The sequence below is a fragment of the Topomyia yanbarensis genome, chromosome 3 (assembly GCF_030247195.1).
Source record: "Topomyia yanbarensis strain Yona2022 chromosome 3, ASM3024719v1, whole genome shotgun sequence".
Taxonomy (NCBI): Eukaryota; Metazoa; Arthropoda; class Insecta; order Diptera; family Culicidae; genus Topomyia; species Topomyia yanbarensis.
This window is the reverse complement of record NC_080672.1, coordinates 194,094,264-194,117,650: the sequence shown is the minus strand read 5'-3', so window position 1 is coordinate 194,117,650 and position 23,387 is coordinate 194,094,264. Positions and strand designations below refer to the sequence as shown.

General features: G+C 37.1%; 1 protein-coding gene across 2 annotated transcripts in view; it reads right to left on the bottom strand.

The window, feature by feature from the left end:
• Window positions 1–905: 905 nt before the first annotated feature.
• The window catches only part of LOC131693279 (mucin-4-like), a 596,199-nt gene continuing 573,717 nt past the window's right edge, over window positions 906–23,387 (bottom strand). For both annotated transcript variants that reach the window (XM_058980988.1, XM_058980989.1), the window contains exon 5: window positions 906–4,898. In XM_058980988.1, the coding sequence (XP_058836971.1) occupies window positions 1,170–4,898 (3,729 nt within the window). In that variant the 3' untranslated portion in view covers window positions 906–1,169. The remainder of the gene's footprint in view (window positions 4,899–23,387) is intronic.

Genomic DNA, 23,387 nt, shown 5'->3' with positions numbered 1-23,387 from the left:
TAAAGTTCAAATTACATGTTTACTTTAGATTTCAATAGTATAAATAATTACCGAGAAAAAGTACATTCCGGGTAATGGTATTCCGGGAAATGGTACATTCCGGGAAATAGTATTCCGGGAAATGGTACATTCCGGGAAATGATATTCTGGGAGATGGCACATTCCCGGAAAAGGTTTTCCGGGAAATGGTACATTCCGAGTAATGGTTTTCTGGGAAATGACATTCCGGAAAATGGTTTTCCGGGAAATGGTAAACCGGGAATCGACGTACAATCAAAAGAAACACAACTCCTTTAAGTTACATCGTGCCATGTCAAATAAACGAATTAAACGAAAACTGTTGTCAGTTTGTTTGCCCAAGTAAATTTGGTAGGTTCGAGATAGATATTTTTAGTTGGACAGTCAGTCTAACTAGCGGAGGCTGAAACCTGTTAAAAAGTGTACAATCAGAGGATCACAATCCCAGGGGTAAATTAGGCTATTATAGGGAGTGAACCATGCGGGGTAAATTTTGACATGGTATCCTAAAATTCTCATCGAATATTTGTTTTTATATATTGTCTCGCATGTCAAGAACTGAGATGCTGGATGAAACTCAGGAACAGGTTTCTTATTGAAAAATGTATCGTGTTCATTTAGTTGAAAATCTTTTCTGGCTGGGTAATGATGGTAAGCAATTTTTAGAAAGGGGTACGTGATAGGAATCAATATTTTGATATCAATGCAGGAATACAGTGAACAAAAAACGTTGAAAGCCACTGGTTTAACGCATTGGCTCAAATATACTCATTCATGCAATAAGGCTCTATAATATGCATTACATGCTATGTGATGTATCCGAACCCGAGGAAAAACAATTATTGTTGGTCGGATATACATACAATAAGTTAATTGTAGGCCGAGTAATTAACAAAATAGAGTCGTGTTCTAACAATTTCAAAATATTCAAAGCACTTTTTATACATTCTCATCTAGATGACAGATATCAAAATAGATGCGCACGTTTTCGGAAATGAGACAATTTTTAGAAACGAGTAGTTCTATTCTATGGGTTTATGATTTATAACTGAACAATTTATTTTACAACAGCTGTCGCATTGTCTCTAAATGCGATAAAGAATTTAAGTAACAGATGGTCAGGAGACTCACATCCTCGAATAAATTCTCATTCATCCCCATCGCGATGCTAATGAATACAGCGATCTTAGTAGTTCCAAAGCTCTGGTGTCTGAATTATGATTCGAATATTTTTTATTCGATTCTACAACATAATCAGTTGCTGTTCCTAAACTTTTTTGAACACGGTTACCGGAGATAATATTCAAACGTGAAGATTTTACAGGAATGACCGTTGTGAACTCGTTGGATACCTTGTCGGTGGTTGAAATGTCCATAGTACTTGATAGGTCGGTTGTAGTCAAAGCTGCAGTTGTTGTATCATAATCGGTTGTTGTGGTTGGAATGCTTGTTGTTGTATATTGTTCTGGAAACAAACTTATTATCGGTGTACTTATATCAGACTCATCGCTGTTGTATCTAACATCTAATAGTTTGGTTGATGCCTCATATGATAGATCCAAAATAGTTGATTTTACATCTTCAGCTGCCGAAGTAGTTGTTTCAAAACTTTCCCTGTTTTTTAAATCCGAAGTTGCAGTTAGTCCTGTAAGTTTTTCCAACTGTACATCGTGATTTGCTGTAATTGGCGTTGAAGCAGTTGAAGTTACTTTTTTTAGGTTTCGTTCTTTTTTGTTAGTTCTAGTGGTCACAATTCGAATCTCACTGCTATCATTTTCTTGGCTATCCATTTTTATTAGTGCATTGAGTAAAGCTTTTCTTGAATCCTCCACAGTTTTGTTATAATCGTCATCGCATGTTTGAATAAGTAATAGTATGAGCCTTCTAACCGATTTGTTTGTGTCTGCTGTTTTCATTACATTCATTAGGTGGTTTGCTTCTAAGTCATTTAAATCCCCAAACATTTGGTTTGCCTTTCTTTGCATCGTATCCATAAGCTCATTTTCATTAGATTCTTCTTCACTCAATCTACTATGTATGCCGCTTTTCCCACGACGTTTGGTAGACAGCGTAGAACTGGTTATTAAAGGCAACTCCGCACTAGTTGGTGTAGTTGAAGTAATCAAAGTACTAGTCGATTTTTTCTGATTTCGTGGGAGATACGTGAGTGCATTCAAAACAGTCGTTTTGGCATCTTCTTCAGTATCCATAAGACCATCATTGATGGTGAGTGGATCAAGAAAAACTGTATAAGATAGCGTTGTTTTCGAATTGGGGGCTATTTTCCCTGTATCTGGAATAGACGCAGTAATGATGTCAGGGAATGGAGTAGTAGTTTCGTTGATTTTCTCATTTGAAAACTGTTTTGTAATGTAATGCCCTTTTGTCACACTTGGAACCGGTGTTGAATTCGAAATTTGCGGGATTGTCGAAGTAATTCGTTTGTTTTGGTGCAACGCATTGTCCAAACTAAGAAAATTGTAAATAGTTTTAGCCTGTTTTCCTGCTTCGACTTGATTTCGTTTTGTGATAATAGACTGACTCTGAGCTCGTTGTAACTGCTCGTCATCGTCTAAGATATCTTCCCGATCTGGTGGCAAGAATACGACACTTGGCTGGTTAGCTAACTTTTGGCTCTGAGGTGGCAGAAGTTCGAAGCATACTGTTGGAGAGGAATCCGTAGAAGTAGTAATTGGAGTTAGTTCTTCTCCCCAACGAAGCGGTACTGCTTGGGTATCAAAAAGTGCGGTCGGGTATGTATCAGTACTATTCGCTGGCTTAATATTCTTACCGTAAGGAACGGGAGTTGAGTTTAGTTGGTGTCCTCTATTGATTGGAAAGTAACTATTATTATCATGTTTATCCCCGAGGTCTTCGACACTTTCAACTACTTTAAAAGCTGGTGGCTTAAGAGTTCCTAATTCTTCGTTTACTTCATCAGCCAACTCATTTTTGCTCTCTGTGTTTATATTTTTCAGTGATTTCGATTGACGTTCAATATAAGTAGCGCCAGTTTTTCTTATGTTATCAATTATTAAATTGGAAGCTGGAGATTTGTTATGGGTGTTGCTAGGTTCCAAATTCACCATGAACTGCGCAAACGTTGTTGTAGATGGAATTTCTGTTGTTACCTCTAAATTCCCACTTGTGGTTTCCCTTTTCACAGTGGTTGGCAACGTTATATCGGAAAAGTCAAGAACTTCTAAATCATCTGTAACCGTTCGTGGAGCTGGAGTTATTTGCTGACGTGAGGAAAAGTATGTCGCTTCTTCTGTTGAAATATCTTCATTTTTGTATATTCTGTTATCGATTTGATTAGATAATCTGAAATAAGTAGGTCCCTTTGGTCTGATTTCAGTCAAAATACGGCGGAATGACTCTGGATCTTGTAGATAAGCAGATAATGCATGTGTAAATACTTGCGCCAGTTCCCGAATTTGTGGTGATCCGGAAGAGCCGAATATAGGGTGTCTTGAAAATTGTCCATCAAGATCGTTTCCTGATTCATCTTCAATACGTGTCTGAAATCTCAAAGATTCTGTAGTAGGACCAGAATCCTTTGAATCGAATAGTTGTTGGTATTTATCGATCGTTTTTTTGCTGAGTAATGAAGGGCTTATAGAATGCTGATTGTCCTTTGGTTCAAGGCCTTCCGTTCGTGTACCCGTTGTTATTGGGCTAATTGTTGTTGTGGTTGTTATTGTTGTTACATCTCTTCCTGAATCGTTTGCAAAATATAGGGCTAATGAGTGCAATGCATTGGGTCCCGATGAAGGAGGCACGTCCACTCCAGGTCGATTTTCCAATACAATTTCTGATATCTCGAGATCTTGTAATGTTTTCATCATTTTTAAAGCATGTTCCACAGCCCCTGAAACAGTAGGCGATGCTTGTATACTAGGAGTGGTATTTTCTGTAACTACTTTATTGGTTACAGCTGGAATAGTGGGGGTGTAGAATGGCTTGTCCTTTGCCTTTGTACTTAGCTTTCTCGCCGTTGTGTAGGCGGGGAAATTCGAATTCTCTGAATTAGAACTGGGATGTGGCTGAGAATTACGCAATTCAATATTGAATGCCGGTTTGCGATCAGTTTTCTGATTTAGTGTACTAGTTTGATGCGTCGTACTCCCGCGGTTGACTGAGGAAGACGTTGTTGCTCTTATCGTTTGCTGCCTAGTTGTAGTAGATGTCATCGGAATTTCAGTAGCTCTAGTGATAAACGGTTTAGCATCAAAATTAAAGGAATTTTTAAAACCAATACCCCCGCTATTATCTAGAACTTTTGCAGTTCGATATAATTCCTTTTCGTTTCTATTAATAAATTTTGCAGGTCTGTCATAACTATTAGCGTCAGATTTATAGTTCAAGTTATCCAAATTTTTCTCTGGCAATGGATAGTTGTACCCATTTAGTTTCTTACCACTACGTGCAAACGCAACCGTTTCATCTGTTGCTTGGATTTCCTCTGAGTTTGTTTTAATATTTCTAGAGCTTTCGTTATTTCTAACATTATTTCGTTTTAAAGAAATGTCCTCAAAGTCGATACTTTCATCTGATTGTTCCACGATGGTGTCCATGCGACGATTGAATTCGAGTGCGTTTAAATTAGTTCCCAATTGTTTATTGAGAAAAGCGTGTTTGCGTTGTATGTTAAGTGAAAGATGCTCTGGTGATGTTATGGGTTGTGGGATGGGATGTCTACTCTGAATCCTAGCCCGCTGAGCTTGAGTAAGCATCTCTGAACTTTCGGCGTAGTGATTGGGTGCTGCTGCACAATCAACTTTGAACCACCAATCACAAATCAGATCCAACTGTCGAAATATGGTACCGTTGGGACACAGGAATGATATTTTTTTGCCCTCATCACATATGTGGAAGACCTGTAAAATAAAAATAAAAATGTCAGTGATTATGTATTCGACATAATGCTAATGCTCAAATCGGATGCATTGCTTCAAAGTTGCAGTTCTTCCTTTGTAGTACATTGTGCGTTAAAACTTGTACGGATGTATTATGATCTCATATATATATATATATATATATATATATATATATATATATATATATATATATATATATATATATATATATATATATATATATATATATATATATATATATATATATATATATATATATATATATATATATATATATATATATATATATATATATATATATATATATATATATATATATATATATATATATATATATATTTATATAAGCCCTAAGATACCGTATAGTACAGAAACAAATGAATTGCTTGCAAAATGAGAGGCAGATGTCGCCACGCACGCCAACAACGAAGCAACCCTGCATCGATCAGACAGCAGCAACTGTCAGCGCAATACACACGCATACCACCCGTCGTCGAAGAAAATCTTGTTTGACGTGAGGAAGTAGTAACGTCAGAAAATAGCAGACCACCGATGTGGCAGTTTTTCACCAAGAAGTTAGTGCCGCGGAAAGTATAAACGGCCGGAAAACAACCCGGAGTGATTCGATGATTGTCCAGTGAAGGGGACAAATCAGGCCAACAACGAACGATTGCACGCGACTCGGTAAGCGTTGGCGAAATACTGGTGACGGGCCATCGAAGTCAGAAAGCCGCTCGGACGGTACGACATTGCCACGTGAGGGAGTTAACCTCAAAACGACGGTTCGCCGGCGACGCAACCGGTGGCGATTGGCGAACAAGGACCGATAAACCGATAAGGACTGAGGATTAGCGATCAACTATTTGCTCAAGACACATTCCACGCACTTGTATCGCTTACCTCATGAAAATAAATCTGCTAATATAAGTAAAAGTTGTTCTGAAATATGTTGGTATAGGTTTAAGGCTCCCAAATCATTGATATATATAAATTTTTTAAAAGAATTTCATGACGCTCGTCAATAAAACCAGTAATACATTTAAGACTCGTTTTTAAAAATTGAATAGATTTTCCCGTGCCACACCGATATGCTCGTAATGAAATTAATTTGGAGTAATCTTAAATGCCATTTTATTGTATACATATTGTACAAAGATTTCATCTTTGGACGCAGATTTTTTGAGTGAAAGTATTGCCGGATAAAAGGGGGGCAAAAATTGACCATTTTTGCGTTGTCCCCTAACGCAAAAATCGTGTTTTTTTCAATTTTTCACGAAAACAATGCACGATATCTATGAAATATTTTCAGAATCTATTAGCACTCATCAATACCTTTCTAAAAATGTGCTATTTGTATATAACAAACTTTGAAATCGTTCTTTCACAGGGGTGCACTGAAGTGTTGTCCCCTAACGCTTTCCGTTACATTACGGTAAATCCTTCTGCAGAGATACTTTGGAGCCTTCAGAACAGGATATAGACATCAAAGATATAAGCTACCTATTTCAGAAAAAGCGCAGCCATGCAGTGGTATGAGTGGCCTAAGGGGTGGAAAGAGAGAGAGAGGGGGGAGGGGTTATGCCATTAACGTTGTCCCCTAATGCAAAAATCATGTTTTTTTTTCAATTTTTCACGAAAACAATGCACGATATCTATGAAATATTTTCATAATCTATTAGTACTCATCAATACCTTTCTAAAAATGTGCTATTTGTATATAACAAACTTTGAAATCGTTCTTTCACAGGGGTGTGTTGAAGTGTTGACCCCTAACGCTTTCCGTTACATTACGGTAAATCCTTCTGCAGAGATACTTTGCTACCTATTTCAGAAATGCTATAAGCTACCTATTTCAGAAATAGCGCAGCCATGCAGTGGTATAAGTGGCCTAAGGGGTGGAAAGAGAGGGGGGGGGGGGTTATGCCATTAAGGGGAAGGCCTACCTTATAATATCACAAAATAATCGAGTATTTATTACATCTATCAATGGATAAACTATCTAAGAATAAATCAACAATTTCAGAACAGGGTTCAAGATATGGAATGGAACGAAAAGATATGGAATGGAACGCAAACAAGTATGAGAGCGCATGGAAGAATTTGGTCATAGGGAATAACACTCACTTGTCCGCCTTAAATATTCTTTCAAATTGACACTGTTCAACACACGATCGAGAAGAAGAACCAAAAAAAAAATGGCGAAAGTTTTGGGTTCCAGGAAACCCCTGGTGAAGATATTTTTGAAAAAAATTGGAACCGGGCTTCACAGTTTAAAACCAAAGTTTGTATGGATAACTAGGGGTGTTCAAGAGGCAAGGTATCAATGAAAATGGTCATCATAAATTATCGCATAAAGTCTTACATAAAATGCTTATTAAATCGAAAAAGTAATCTATGTAAGTTTTTAGCTCAATCGGACATCATTAAGGGGGTGCTGCGTTTGAATATTGTTTTCATAATATAAGAAAAATCCAAACACAATTGCACTAATAGGTGGATTAAAATTTTTTCAATATTTGGTTTTTATGTCAAAGAACCTTCCGCAGGAAATAGCCAATAAAATAACGCAAACATCGAAGAAATCCGGCATGTCATTCTTGAGTTATGCGATGACACACGGAACCATTTAATTCTTGTATATAGAGATATCCAGTAAAAGGTGCATATATGAGATAAACACCATTGCACTAATAGGTTGATTAGAAAAATTTCAATATTTGATTTTTATGTCAAAGAACCTTCAACAGAAAATAACCAACAAAATAACGCAAAAATCGAAGAAATCCGTCATGTCGCTCTTAAGTTATGCGATGACACACGGAAACCAATTTATTTTTATATATAGAACCATTCCAGCGTTAGGGGATAACGTTTGCACGCATTATGCAACTGTTAACAGCTTGTCGTTTGAAAAATCCTATGATGTACGCTCAAAACACTTAATTGAATTCATTAAAAGTCCTAACACAACGTTAATGTTATGGGTTCGGTGTTTTTCAGGTTGTCATTTCATTCTGAGAGGTGAAAATGTCGCGTTAGGGGACAATAGAGCAAAATATTGATTTTCCAACCTACACTTGTATTTATCAAAAAAACCTGCTCTATCTCAAACTTGAGAGCACCTATTTGTTCTAGAAATTTGATCATCGATAGTCACAGAACAATACTGTATACATAGATTTTTGTGCTTTCATGAAATTTTTTTCACGACCGTTGCAAACGCTGCGTTAGAGGACAACACCAAAATGAATACAAACGGTTGCATATGAAGTGTTGTCCCCTAACGCGACCGAAGTGTTTGTTGAAGCTCAAACAAAGCCAAGCATATTACCGCTAGACATGTAAATAACTCAAAACAAAGATTGAAATACCAAACTAGATGTTATTCTAGTTTCACCTTCATGTGTATTTGACAAATGATATTTAGAAATCAAATTAATATGGATTGAGAACAGGCCACACCGTATACCACAGTGTGGCCCGGTATAGAAGAGATTGTAGATCGCCACTTTCTAATCGTTCGAAAAAGGTGGTTTCAAGTAGTTTTGGTAAGTTGAATACATTATTGACATCGGAAAATATAGTAAATAAAATTAACTGTTTATTAGGGTGACTCAACAAATTTTTATTTTGTTGACCAAATAAGTTTTTTCAAGCAATTTTAATGTGCTGACTTTGTTTTTTGACATTACAAAATCTTGAAAAAAAAAAAATTTACTGTTCATTAGGGCAGATCAAAAAACGTCATTAGTGTGGTTCAATATTTATTTTCTTGTTGCGTTAAAAATAAACAAATGTGACACTGAAGCAACTCAGCAAAGGTAATACTCAGTCTCAGTCAAGCAGTTATGATATTTACATATTGTATATAATGTCGTGAAAAACCAGTAATACGGTTGAAGTAAAGATTTCGAAATAGAATATCGCCCTTCCAGTTCAACCTCTGGCGTTTGTTCAACCGTTTCTATGTAGACAATAAGTGCAAGAAGGCACTTAATAGTAATGATTGTGGAAATTAATCAAATTGCATCCGTTTTACGCGATTTTTGGAAAAGAAGTGAAGGACGCAGCTTTTTGAAAATTTAGATATATTAAGTATGAAAAAATTGTTAAAAATTTGCACACAATTGCGGTCTTATGGGTCAGCTGACCGGCTTGTCACTGAATTATCTAAATGATAGAAAACTGGAGAATTTCGTGAAATTGTATCTTTTATTTGCGAATTCTGAGAAATGCGTATCCTCAATAAAAATTTGACTTTAACGTGCTATAAAAACATTAAAAAGTTGTGTTAAACTACGATGTTTGGTTCATGTAGAAGAAAATCAATTCCGAAAAGACAAACCGTGGTTTGTTCCAAGTGGTCAATAATAATAAACTGTGAAGTCCCGTTCCATTTTTTCAAAAATTTCTCCACGGTGCACAGTGGTTTTTTTTGCCAAAAACACGCGATTAATTATTTACACAAAAACGGTCAAGTTTAGATCAATAATGTCTTCTGAAAGTTTTATCAGTATTTTAAGACCTTTCTTCTGGTTTAGTACATTGATTGATTAATCTCCCTAAAAGTGAGATATTTTTCTCATTTTTTTAAAATGTATAGTTAATGAGATCGTATGTTCTGCAATATTGTAGAGCTACTTTTTGCGAACAACTTTGCTTAAGAGTCCAAAATTGTATATTCAATACTTGTGAAGTTATAGTGCCTTGTTTGTGGATGGCCCCTTAAAATCATTTTTTTAATATAACTTTTTTGGTATCGTACCTATGAATTTAGAATGTTCTACAAAGTTATTTGCGTCAATGTCATCCGCAACTCTTTAGAAGAACGTTTTGTTCTAGCTCTTCTATCTTCGAAGTTATTTAGCAATTTTTGAAAAAAATAGTGCTTTTTCCAATAGCAATAACTTTTGAACGGGCAAAAACGGGCAACCAGCTATAGTTATAAACCTTAGTACAACAAATGAACTACAAAATCCAATGTATTCCATTTGTCTACTGTTGTCTCCAGTGCTGTTATGGACGCTTTAGGAAGTGCTTTCCGCTGTTTAGTATGCATTTTTCAGTAAGTGGAATTGTTCATCTGTTCCTCGCTGGATTCTCTTTTTACGTATGCGTGTGCAGGAAAGAAATTAAGAGAGAGAAAGAGAAAGAGAGAGAACAAGAGAGAGAAAGAAAGAGGGAGAGAAAAAGAGAGAGATTGGAGAGGACCGCTAAGCGCATAACTTCTACGAAATCGCCTTTAAGAAAATCAGTGTTACACAGCTCCGAGATGTAGCAATCCTTGACTGTTACTAAGGGTAATGCTCAAAACTAGAAGATTCCCGAACTTCGACGCGGTCACGTGTGCGGGAGAGTGTCTGTACACGTTTTTTCGTACATTCAATGATACGAAACGTTTTAAGCGATACTAATTTAAAGGGATTTTCATCAAAATGTGTACAGTTGGAATGTAAGGTAATTGATTGAAACATAATTTCTTTATATACTTAGTATTCTTGTTTATTGAAAAGTACACTCATTATACTATTTAGGTACCCTTGATAAACGTCACTTGTTTTCCCTTTGGGTTTCCGCGAGAGAAAGTATGAAAATTGGTTCTGTAGTTCAACAAGTCTTTCAATATTATAACGTTGACGGACATAATATGCCCGATTTTGCCGCTGGAATAATGCAAATAGTCAAGAAGTCTTGTATTTATTTCAAAAGACTGTGGATCAAGCATAATCGCACAGTAACTAATGTTTTTAGACTCTTAAGACTTTGGGTGCTCATAACTCAAGTACACAGAATTTTCTTGAAGGCGATTTTTGCGCGATTTCGCAGAAGTTATGCGCTTAGCGGTCCTCTACAATCTTTCTCTCTCTCTCTCTCTCTCTCTCTCTCTCTTTCTTTCTCTCTCTCTTTCTTTCTCTCTCTTGTTCTCTCTCTCTTTCTCTTTCTCTCTCTTAATTTCTTTCCTGCACACGCATACGTAAAAAGAGAATCCAGCGAGGAACAGATGAACAATTCCACTTAATGAAAAATGCATACTAAGCAGCGGAAAGCACTTCCTAAATCGTCCATAACAGCACCGGAGACAACAGTAGACAAATCGAATACATTGGATTTTGTAGTTCATTTGTTGTACTAAGGTTTATAACTATAGCTGGTTGCCCGTTTTTGCCCGTTCAAAAGTTATTGCTATTGGAAAAAGCACGTTCTTCTAAAGAGTTGCGGATGACATTGACGCAAATAACTTTGTAGAACATTCTAAATTCATAGGTACGATACCAAAAAAGTTATATTAAAAAAATGATTTTAAGGGGCCATCCACAAACAAGGCACTATAACTTCACAAGTATTGAATATACAATTTTGGACTCTTAAGCAAAGTTGTTCGCAAAAAGTAGCTCTACAACATTGCAGAACATATGATCTCATTATCTATACATTTTAAAAAAATGAGAAAAATATCTCGCTTTTAGGGAGATTAATCACTCAATGTACTAAACCAGAAGAAAGGTCTTGAAATACTGATAAAACTTTCAGAAGACATTATTGATCTAAACTTGACCGTTTTTGTGTAAATAATTAATCGCGTGTTTTTGGCAAAAAAACCACTGTGCGGTGACTTAGTTGGAACCGTAAATCTCCGCCATCTTTTTATTTGTTCTGCTCCCAAGCCTAGTACGTTGGAAAAATTCGATCAAAAATATCCATTTCACTTAAAAGATGCAAATTTTCAAAAATTTCACAAAGCTTTGGTTTTAAACTGTGAAGTCCCGTTCCATTTTTTTTTTCAAATACTCCTTCACGGTGATTTAGTTGGAACCACAAATACCTGCCATCTTTTTATTTGTGCTGCTACCAAGCCCAATTCGATGGTAATTTTTTTTTTCAATCGTAGGGCTTTACAGTAAAATTTTCGATTATCAAATCATTTTTCAAAAATTTCCATATCCTTGGATCTAAAAAAAATTATAATTTGTTTTCAGCGGTTTTCGTTTGATGCTGATGCTTCATGCTATTTTCAGACATATTTCAATTTTTTTTTTTCGATTTTCAACATTTCATGTACTCCCCCTTTGGATTTTTTCTTATATTATGAAAACAATATTCAAACGCAGCACCCCCTTAATGATGTCCGATTGAGCTAAAAACTTGCATAGATTACTTTTAATGTAGAATACATTTAAGCTTTCAATATAGGGGTCCCGTTTCAAAATATCGGCTGCGGCACCGCGTCAGATTTTGAACGTTAATAACTTTTATCATACTTAACAGAATGATTTGATTTTTAGGCCAATTTGTTGAAAATATGTTCCTCTATGCTGTATTAAAATTTTAAGTATGTATAACATGCACTAATAACAAAAAATTGTGTTTTGAAAAATCTTTCGAAAACGACTCGGAAAAGTGAAAATTTTCAGCCCATCCCGCACAGAGCCGTCAAAATGGTGGACCAACCGAACAATAAAATAATGAAAAGTTTATATATAGGTCCACTACATGTTTGTTTTATGATTATTCGTATTTGGTTGCTTGACGAGAGCAGTTAGTGGGGGAAAGACGGCATACTCCTTTGGTTAGGCCATTAGAAGCCGGACGGAAAGGAAAGGCTCACGCACGGCACGAGAACGAGCGAGAAAGCGATAGTAGTGCATATTAGCGCGATTATATAAATATCTGTCGGTCGGTTTTTCTCATTCGTATTCGTTCAAGTACTAGCAAGCAGCCAGTCCACCGAAGTAAAGCAGTTGGCAATGACGACGGTCCGAAAAAGTGCCCCAGCTACTGGTGACTCATCGGAACTGTCGCCCTGCAAGAATTTCGCCCCAACTAAAGGGCAACTAATCTGTAGGCTATCGTTCCAGCGTCTATATAAGAAATACGATGTGTGGAACGAAAGAAAGAGAATTTAAATTATCCTCTCTCGCTCGTTTTCGTGCACTGCTTTTCCATTCCTTTCTGCTGCTAATACCATCATAACTTAAACGAATGTGCATGTTCCCCCACCATCTCATGGCCAGTGTTGCCACAATTGCATGTTGCTATTACACTTTGAATTATTTTATCGATCCTCTCTAGTATTGATAAAATATAGAACGTGCAAAGTACACTAGTCGCATGCTTTTATTCGAACTTTTTGGCAGCCTCCGTTGATTAACTGCATAAATCGATTTGTTTGTGCAGCTCCTTGCTAGTAGCAAACTAAATAGCCTTTATCAGCGCTAACAAATAACACAAAAGAATTTAAATTTGTGAAAATATTTTCCTTCCTTCTTTTCAAATCTGTAACATTCTTTGAAAATATTGTTTGAATGTTGTTATTGAAAAACTGAACATGCAAGTTTGCTAGCACTGGCCACTACATTGAAGGCGATGGAAAGACAGAATATTCGTTTTGGTTATGCTAGTATTGGTAGCCGAACGGAAAGGAAAGGCGCAGGAATGGAACGAAAACGAGCGAGAGAGCGATAGTAGTGCTTTCTCGTGTGTTTATATATGAATATTGGTCAGTCGGTTTTTCTCATCATTCGTATTCGTTCAAGCACTAGCAAGCAGCCAGTCCACCGAAGGAAAGCAGTTGGCAATGGCGATGGACGGAAACAGTGCCCCAGCTACTGGTGACTCATCGGAACTGTCGCCCTGCAAGAATTTCGCCCCAACTAAAGGGCAACTAATCTGTAGGCTATCGTTCCAGCGTCTGGTTCGTGAGATTGTACAGGACTGCAAAGTCGAGCTACGCTTACAAACCTCAGTCGTAATGATGCCCCGAGAAGCCAACGATGCCTACTGGTTCGAGAAAGCAAAATAGTGCGCCTGGTTTGTTCGAGAATGCAAAATACTGCACCAAACGCATAACTTTCAGGCCAAATATATTAAACTGGCTCACCGTGTCGCGGGGAGTGCGTCTGAATTATGCTCCCGCAATAAAACAATAAACGGTTCTTTTCAGGACCAATTAATTGTGTTCTAATAAGAGTTAAACTGAAATATCCATTTGAGGTGTTTAACAATTTTCAGCAAGTAGGTTAGAAATACGATATGTGGATAGAAAGAGAATTTAAATTATCCTCGCTCGTTTTCGCGCACTGCTTTTCCATTCCTTTCTGCTGCTAATACATCATAAATTAAACGAATGTGCGTGTTCCCCACCATCCCATGGCCAGTGTTGCCACAATTGCATGTTGCTATTACACTTTGAATTATTTTTTCGATTCTCTCTAGTGTTGATAAAATATAGAACGTGCAAAGTACACTAGTCGCGTGCTTTTATTCGAACTTTTTGGCAGCCTCCTTTGATTAACTGCATAAATCATTAGATTTAAATTAACGTCTCGAAGTGAAGTCACGATGCTCCGGTTATGTCACAGACATTACCCACCCATCTTTTTTTAGTTTAGTAGAGCGAATACGAATTACTATCGCTCTCTCGCTTGCTCGTTTTCGGGCTATGTTCCTTTTCATTCTTTCCTGCTACTAATACTAGCATAATCAAAACGAATGTGCGTCTTCCCACCATCCATTTAGTGAGCAGTGTTGCCAAACGCATTTTCAGTTTTTCATCAATAACATTTCAACAATATTTTCAAAGAATGCTGTAGATTCGAAAAAAAGAAAAATAGTTGGTGATGGAAAAGAATTCCCAATTAGAATTTTTAACCATAATTATAACGAATCATTTGAAAATTTCACATGCAAACGTAATTTCGTTGCATATCATTAGATTTGGATTAACGTCACAAGTGTAGTTACGACACTCCAGTTATGTCGCAGACATTACCCACCCATCTTTTAATGTAGAATATTTAGTCTAGAAATCAGAATGTTCCAATGGTCGTTTCAGGCGACTTCAACATAGATGTTTCAAAACAAGAGAATTTGAAATTTGTTTATTTTATGAATGAATGTTTCAAGCTTCGTTTGATCTCTGATCCATCACAAGCAACTACACTTGCAGGCACATGCATTGATCTTGTATTTGTCAAAAACGTCAATGCAGAAACCCGAAGATATATTTCGTACTTTTCATATCACAGACCAATACTTTTTTTAATTGATCCAGTGGTTTAATTTCAAATGTAAACAACGCTTGAAAAATTATAACCGGTTGACGACCTACACCTACACCAATCATGTCAGAATCACCTCCTGGACAACAGTTAAGCCCGGAAATAGTAAGAAGTCAGAAGCATCCAACGAAAATCGAAGCCAGCGCATCTCCCCACCAAGGCCAACAACGCCAACAAAAACGGTCCTTGTCAGGACCACCATCATTTTTGTAAAGAATAATTTGAAATATTCCTCGCCCAAATCACCTTTTGTCCGAAAATTCCAATGAATATCAACATATTTGAAGAACGTGTTCCTTATGTATTCTACATCTCTCCGGTTATGTCGCAGACATTACCCACCCATCTTTTTTCAAATTAAAAAGCATTTTATGTAAGACTTTATGCGATAGTTTAAGATGACCATTTTCATTGATATCTTGCCTCTTGAACACCCCTAGTTATCCATACAAACTTTGGTTTTAAACTGCGAAGCCCGGTTCCAATTTTTTTCAAAAATTTCTTCCTGGGACCCAAAACTTTCGCCATTTTTTTTTTTGGTTCTACTCCCCGATCGTGTGTTGAACAGTGTTATCCCGTCAATTTGAAAGAATATTTAAGGAGGACAAGTGAGTGTTATTCCCTATGACCAAATTCTTCTATGCGCTCTCATACTTGTTTGCGTTCCATTCCATATCTTTACGTTCCATTCCATATCTTTGAACCGTGTTCTGAAATTGTTGATTTATTATAATTTGTTTTCAGCGGTTTTCGTTTGATGCTGATGCTTCATGCTATTTTCAGACATATTTCAATTTTTTTTTTCGATTTTCAACATTTCATGTACTCCCCCTTTGGATTTTTTCTTATATTATGAAAACAATATTCAAACGCAGCACCCCCTTAATGATGTCCGATTGAGCTAAAAACTTGCATAGATTACTTTTTCAAATTAAAAAGCATTTTATGTAAGACTTTATGCGATAGTTTAAGATGACCATTTTCATTGATATCTTGCCTCTTGAACACCCCTAGTTATCCATACAAACTTTGGTTTTAAACTGTGAAGCCCGGTTCCAATTTTTTTCAAAAATTTCTTCCTGGGACCCAAAACTTTCGCCATTTTTTTTTTGGTTCTACTCCCCGATCGTGTGTTGAACAGTGTTATCCCGTCAATTTGAAAGAATATTTAAGGAGGACAAGTGAGTGTTATTCCCTATGACCAAATTCTTCCATGCGCTCTCATACTTGTTTGCGTTCCATTCCATATCTTTACGTTCCATTCCATATCTTTGAACCGTGTTCTGAAATTGTTGATTTATTCTTAGATAGTTTATCCATTGATAGATGTAATAAATACTCGATTATTTTGAGATATTATAAGGTAGGCCTTCCCCTTAATGGCATAACCCCCCCCCCCCCCCCCCCTCTCTTTCTCTCTTTCCACCCCTTAGGCCACTCATACCACTGCATGGCTGCGCTATTTCTGAAATAGGTTGCTTATATCTTTTATGTCTATATTCTGTTATGTAGGCTCCCAAAGTATCTCTGCAGAAGGATTTACCGTAATGTAACGGAAAGCGTTAGGGGACAACACTTCAGTGCACCCCTGTGAAAGAACGATTTCAAAGTTTGTTATATACAAATAGCACATTTTTAGAAAGGTATTGATGAGTGCTAATAGATTCTGAAAATATTTCATAGATATCGTGCATTGTTTTCGCGAAAAATTGAAAAAAAACACGATTTTTGCGTTAGGGGACAACGCAAAAATGGTCAATTTTTGCCCCCCTTTTATCCGGCAATACTTTCACTCAAAAAATCTGCGTCCAAAGATGAAATCTTTGTACAATATGTATACAATAAAATGGCATTTAAGATTACTCCAAATTAATTTCATTACGAGCACATCGGTGTGGCACGGGAAAAAATATTCAATTTTTAAAAGCGAGTCTTAAATGTATTACTGGTTTTATTGACGAGCGTCATAAAATTCTTTTAAAAAAATTATATATATCTATGATTTGGGAGCCTTAAACCTATACCAACATATTTCAGAACAACTTTTACTTATATTAAAAGATTTATTTTCATGAGGTAAGCGATACAAGTGCGTGGAATGAGTCTACTCATCAACTTGTGAGAGTAACTAACATGATAAAGTCAAATATCTCAGAGAGCTATTCCACTGGAGTTGCTCTTCTAGACATCGGAAAAGCTTTCGACAGTGTCTGGCTCAAAGGTTTAATTTCCAAAATGTGGGATTTCAATTTTCCAATTCACATAATTAAGATAATTAAAAATTATCCTACTAACGGTACCCCACAGGTTTCTTATCAGAATTATAAATCTAATAAGCTAATAAGCGTGCTTTAACGGGACGTGTCTCTCAAGGGTCAAGTGTCGCACCAATCCTATACAATATTTTTACCCCTGATCTTCCAAGTCTACCCACAGGCTGTAAGAAAACACTTTTCTTTGATGATACTAGTATCTCAGTCACTGGTAGGAGTCTTCGTGTTATCTGCAGTCGACTGTAACGAAGCTTGAATATTTTCAATGATTACCTGAAAAAAATGGAAAATTTCCACTAATGCGGTAAAACACAATTGATTGTGTTTCCGCATAAGACAAGAGCTTCTTCACTTAAACCAAATCATAACCATATTATTAAATTTCATACCGGCTTGAACCTTCGTTCGAACCGGTCACAAATCTCGATAGCTCCTGGTTTACCTAGAGTTTTTCAACAGTCTTTCTCAAGGCTATCTATATTTTCGCTCGATCAGTCTTTCTCAAAAATACCTACTTTTTCTACCCAATCAGTCTTTTTCAAGGGAGTGCGTGTTGAGTATCGGTCATGTTAGTGGCGTAGCCAGAAATTTGGTTTGGAGGGGGTTTTGATGAAAATCGCAATTTTTTTGAAAAAATGCTAAAATTTAATATGAGTTTGATAAATTATTGAAAACTCAAAAACATAAGTAGTCTAACAGATGTCATTCCTGTCTACAAACAAGAAGGATCAACATGGAACAGTTTTCAAACCTCTATAGATTATTTTCTTGTATAATATGTCAATGAAGTCAAAAATTGCGATCTTTTAAAGTGGGATAAATGATCTGAAAAATTTTCAACGTTCAAGATCACCTAATATAATAATCCATGACTTTGAAGGTTTGACAACTTCGGGAAGTTATCAACATAAAACAGCGCCTGCTTTGATATAGAAATTTTAGTGATTAACTCTCATAGAGGTAATTATGGTGAATTAATTTTTCAAAAATATTAAGAGACATGGTGCCTTCAGCAAAGTTTTTGATAATGTCATTTCAAACAATTTTGTTGAAAATATGAAGGCTACATGAATTCAACATATAGAGATTTAAATGGACTGGGCCTGCTATATTTATTCTTAGTGAAGAAAAATTTAGGTGAAAACTTTTTTTTCTGCGCTACGGATAAAATTGTTGGATGGAACTGAAACTTGCGTTTCGACTTCATCTCATCAGAATCCGACACTAACTTGGTGGGCGGACTAAGCTTGCGCCGAATTGATGCTAGCTCCTGAAAATGGAATCACTCTTTGTGTTTTTGAGTCCTTTTAATATCTGGGAATTATTTGTTTTATATCCAGTTCCCTTATTTTTTTGTAAGCTTCAAAGGCACCTTGAACGCAATGTGAATTTATTATTTAATTACCGCAGAAGAGATTTATCAAATACAGTAATTTCAGAATAGCTTGTTGTAAAGGTGTTCTACTACTATATTTCGATACTCTGAATATGTGGGATATTTATGTCTTTGACAAAGTTGTTTGAAATAGCACTTTCGAAAACCTTGCTGGAGACATTAAGTCTCGACCCAAATTTGGTTGAAGAGTCATTCTTGTCTATAATTACTTCTAGGAGGATTAACCGTCAAAATTATTCTATCAGCAGATGAACAGTTTTACGTTTTGAAATTCTTCAATGTTACTTAACATCGAAATTTGGCAGTTTCGAATGAATGTGATCGTGACCGTTAAAAATTTATCGAGCATTAATTTTACTTTTCTTTATTAGTCAACCTCACAACTTGCAGTACTAGTACGTAGCACACAAAATTTTAGTACGCCATTCATTGCATCCTGCTAAGAGGCTATTCATATAGTTGATAATACAACAAAAATCCAATGCTCATAAAACCGATCCTGACCTGCTAGAGACAAAATTACATCAGCTTTCAACTAGTTTCTGAAATGTTATTCTTGTTGTTAACCATATTGAATTGTTGTTTAAACTCTACACAATCTAAAAAAATACATTTTCAGCAAATGTTGAAATGTATGTAAGTTTTCGGTAAACAAGCTTATGTTTTATATGCAATCAACCTATTCAAATTTAGATTCCCATTCGAAAAATTGTCTCTAATCCATATTTTGAAGCATCTTTCCAAAAATGAGCTCATAATAATTCAGACAGTTATTTTATTTTACATTGAAGTAATTTGACAACTATGGGATTTTGGCTAAGAGATAAGTTACAAGATCCCCTTCCCATAATTTTCCAAAAGTTCTCATGACGCTTTAAACACAGTTCTCAATGTAGTGATCAGAGAATATTTTTCCAAAAATATTTTGTGGAATATTAAATTAAATTCGTCAGCATCAATTTTTTTCAATCCAATTAATTTTGGTTTGGGGGGGGGGTTTAACCCCCAAAACCCCCCCTGGCTACGCCACTGGGTCATGTGCAGACGTGCATCCCAAAAGTCGCTTTGATTTAGTGTTTTAAATTGTAATTTGTGTGATTGTTACAATACTGTGGGTTTTAAAGAGCAGTTATAAGTTGTTGATGTATATTGTGTTAGTGGATGAATTAATGGATTGGCTGTAAATTGCTTTTTTCGTGTTCAAAGTGCGAGTGTAAAACCCATTTGGAGCAGTTTTTAGCATCGCCATTAAGCAGAGGCGATTGTGGCAGCTCATCATAGTGAGATGGTGGTGGTTGGGTATACGTAGTAGTGTTTGCATTCGTCGGTTTTTGGGTGCTGTTCAAGTGCAGGCTGGTTTTGAAGAAACCTAATGTTGCCAGCAAGTGCCCGCACAGCAAGGAAATTTGCTTCTATCAATGGGAAATGCTTCAAGCATGTGGGGACATGTAACACACAAATTCGGTGAGCGAGTTCTGGTTGACAGTATTTACATAATCTGGACTTTTTTCCTTCCCTTTGTTTTCGCTTACTTATAATCCCTTTAATTTTAACAATTGGTGAACAAAATTAGTGGCACGAAGGGTTTTGTCATGCGCTATACCAGGGATGCCAGGTCTTATTTATAGAAATCTGTGCGCAGCCGATGTAAAAATCTGTAATTTTTTTCTATAGAAAAATTGAGCGTGAGGTCAAAAATTTAGAAATTTGTGCTAGTGTATACATTAGGGTGGGGCAAAATGATCGTTTTTTCAGCACAGTATTTTTTGGTTCCTTTTGGGGTCCCAAACAACTGTGCAAAATTTGGGGTCGATTGGTGTTGACCCGGCGTAGCGCATTGCGTTTGAAATTTGTATGGAGATTAGTATGGGAAAACCTACATTTTTGCATTTTTAATTCTATAGAGTACAATTCTTCCTGTAGTATGCCAACAAATAGATAGAAGTGTAGTACAGGATATGCTGAACAACTTTGCCGAAGGATGTATGGTGTTAGAATGTCTCTAAGCCGAGTTATAGCTGTTCAAAGTTCAATACATCGAATTAAATGCCAAAAATCATTTTTATTGCCAACACTGCGGGTGTACCAATGGAATTTCATATAGAATTCCAAAATAACATTATTTATTTTAGATTTACCACATTGGTATGTTTGGATGAATTATTCGAAAGCCTTAGCTCAATTTCATGAGGTAGTTGAGCAATAGGGCGTAATGAGGGGTGATGGGGGGGGGGACTTTAATATGTAGAAATTCGAACTGAAGTGTTGTCGAGTTGGAATGTTCAGATGAATTATTTCAAAACATTTACACATTGTCCTACGCATAATAGAAACGATGAAATAAAACATACTGTATCCATTTGCCTTGACTTTTATCAATAGAAGTCATGTTACAGACTGAATCAAATGATGTCGAGTTGATATGTCAGAGGATTATATTTCGGTATACAACGCATGATTTGATAGCATGCTCATTTCTATGCTGTTTGATCACGAGGCGTGAAGCTAATTTCTGGATTTCAACATGAAATCTACCAGATCCCTACATCAATTTTTGCTTCAGGTGATCGAGCAACATTGAAATGAGCATCCCATCAAATCATAGTGCGTATTAAACTGAAATATAATCAATGCAATCCTCTGACATATCAACTCGACATCAATTGATTCAGTCTGTAACGTAACTTCTATTGATAAAAGTCAAGGCAAAAGGATACAGTATGTTTCATTTCAACGTTACTATTATGCGTAGGATATTGTGTAAATGTTTTGAAATAATTCATCTGAACATTCCAACTCGACAACATTTCAGTTCAAATTTCTACATATTAAAGTCCCCCCCCCCCCCTCACCCCTCATTACGCCCTATTGCTCAACTACCTACGCTTATGAAATTGAGCTAAGGCTTTTGAATAATTCATCCAAACATACCAATGTGGTAAATCTAAAATGTATAATGTTATTTTGGAATGCTATATGACATTCCATTGGTACACCCGCAGTGTTGGCAATAAAAATGATTTTTGGCATTTAATTCGATGTATCGAACTTTGAACAGCTATAACTTGGCTTATAGACATTCTAACACCATACATCCTTCGGCAAAGTTGTTCATCATATCCTGTACTAAACTTCTATCTATTTGTTGACATACTACAAGAAGTATTGTAGTCTGTAGAATTAAAAAGGCAAAAATGTAGGTTTTCCCATACTAATTTCCATACAAATTTCAAACGCAATGCGCCACGCCGGGTCAGCACCAATCGACCCCAAATTTTGCACAGTTGTTTGGGACCCCAAAAGGTACCAAAAAAGTGCTGTGCTCGGTTGATGTGGCTATGATTACGTTTTTTCATATAACAATGCCCCACCCTAGTATACATTATAACAGGAAACTGGAAATCTGTGCATTAAAACAGAAAAGTGTTGAAATCTGTTCAGAAAACTGAAAATATCGATATCGTGAAGGAAGGGAAAGCTTGGGTGCTCGTCTCGTCTATATTACTTCGGTTGTACCTTTTTTTTACAATGGAGAAGACCTTTACGTACTAGCCCAGTACACGTGCTATTGGTAGGGTCCAATCTACTACACGGGGTGCACTGGGGGCGTGTCGGGCTCGAATGGTGACGCTGCCATTAATACCGACTAAACTCCATTGGGCTCCGCCATCGTTCCTCCCAGGAACTACCTCTCGGTATTACTTCTGGGGGGATGGCTGTACCAAATGTACTCATTTACTCTCACTTACGCGTTCATACGTCCTGTATGAGGCTTACTTGGGTGCTCTCTCAATCGCACTTTGATTCACTCTCAAACACTCCCACATGAGGCTGACTTTTGTGCTCACCTTTTTCGTTCCTTGCGAGGCTGACTTGTGTGCTCACCTTACTCATTCCTTGCTAGGCTTACTTTTGTGCTCGCCCCACCCATACCATGTGAGGCTGACTTGGGTGCTCACCCTATCACCTGATTCACTCTCGATCGTGCCACTCTATTGTACCTCTGTCACTCCCCCTGGCATCCCATGTGGGACATTTTTCTTAGGCCCCACTTCTGACATACCATGCGAGGCTGACTTGTGTGCTCACCTTTTTCATTCCTTGCTAGGCTGACTTTTCTGCTAGCCTCTACCATACCATGTGAGGCTGACTTTTGTGCTCACCCTTAACATGCCGTGTGAGACTGACTTGGATGCTCACCCTTTCACTCCTCTGCCACGCCATGAGGCATCGGTAGCTAAGTCCCAACATACTACGCTACGACCCTCCCGTCTTGGCATGAGGCAGTCCACTTATACGCCTATACACTCACTCTTCTGTCTTGCTTCGGGGTGGCTGGGTTTACCCCTTACGCGGTTGCCAGTCGCTGCGCCAAACCTGCCTCGGCATAAACAGACCATTCACTCCCTTTTTTTTGTGCTTGGCCTTTTTCGCTCCAGCTAACCAATCACTAGTTAGCCGTGCCCGTCGTCTGTTGCTCGGTTCACCAGATTACCTGTAGCCTACAGGCAATCTGGATGGTAGCAGCCGAGACTACGTTCCACTTCTCCACCGATTGACACATCCGCTGAATAAGGGTATCAGGGGTTGCCACAGCCACAGACGTCAAGCATTGCTCTTCTTTCGACGTCGAACCGATGACATACGAATAGTATGTGCTCGGCAGTTTCATCTACACCTGGGCAGTCCGGGCAGACTGGGACCTCCGCGTGCCCGAACCTCGGAAACAGCCGTGGCCTGACAGGAATTGTGTCAGGTGGAA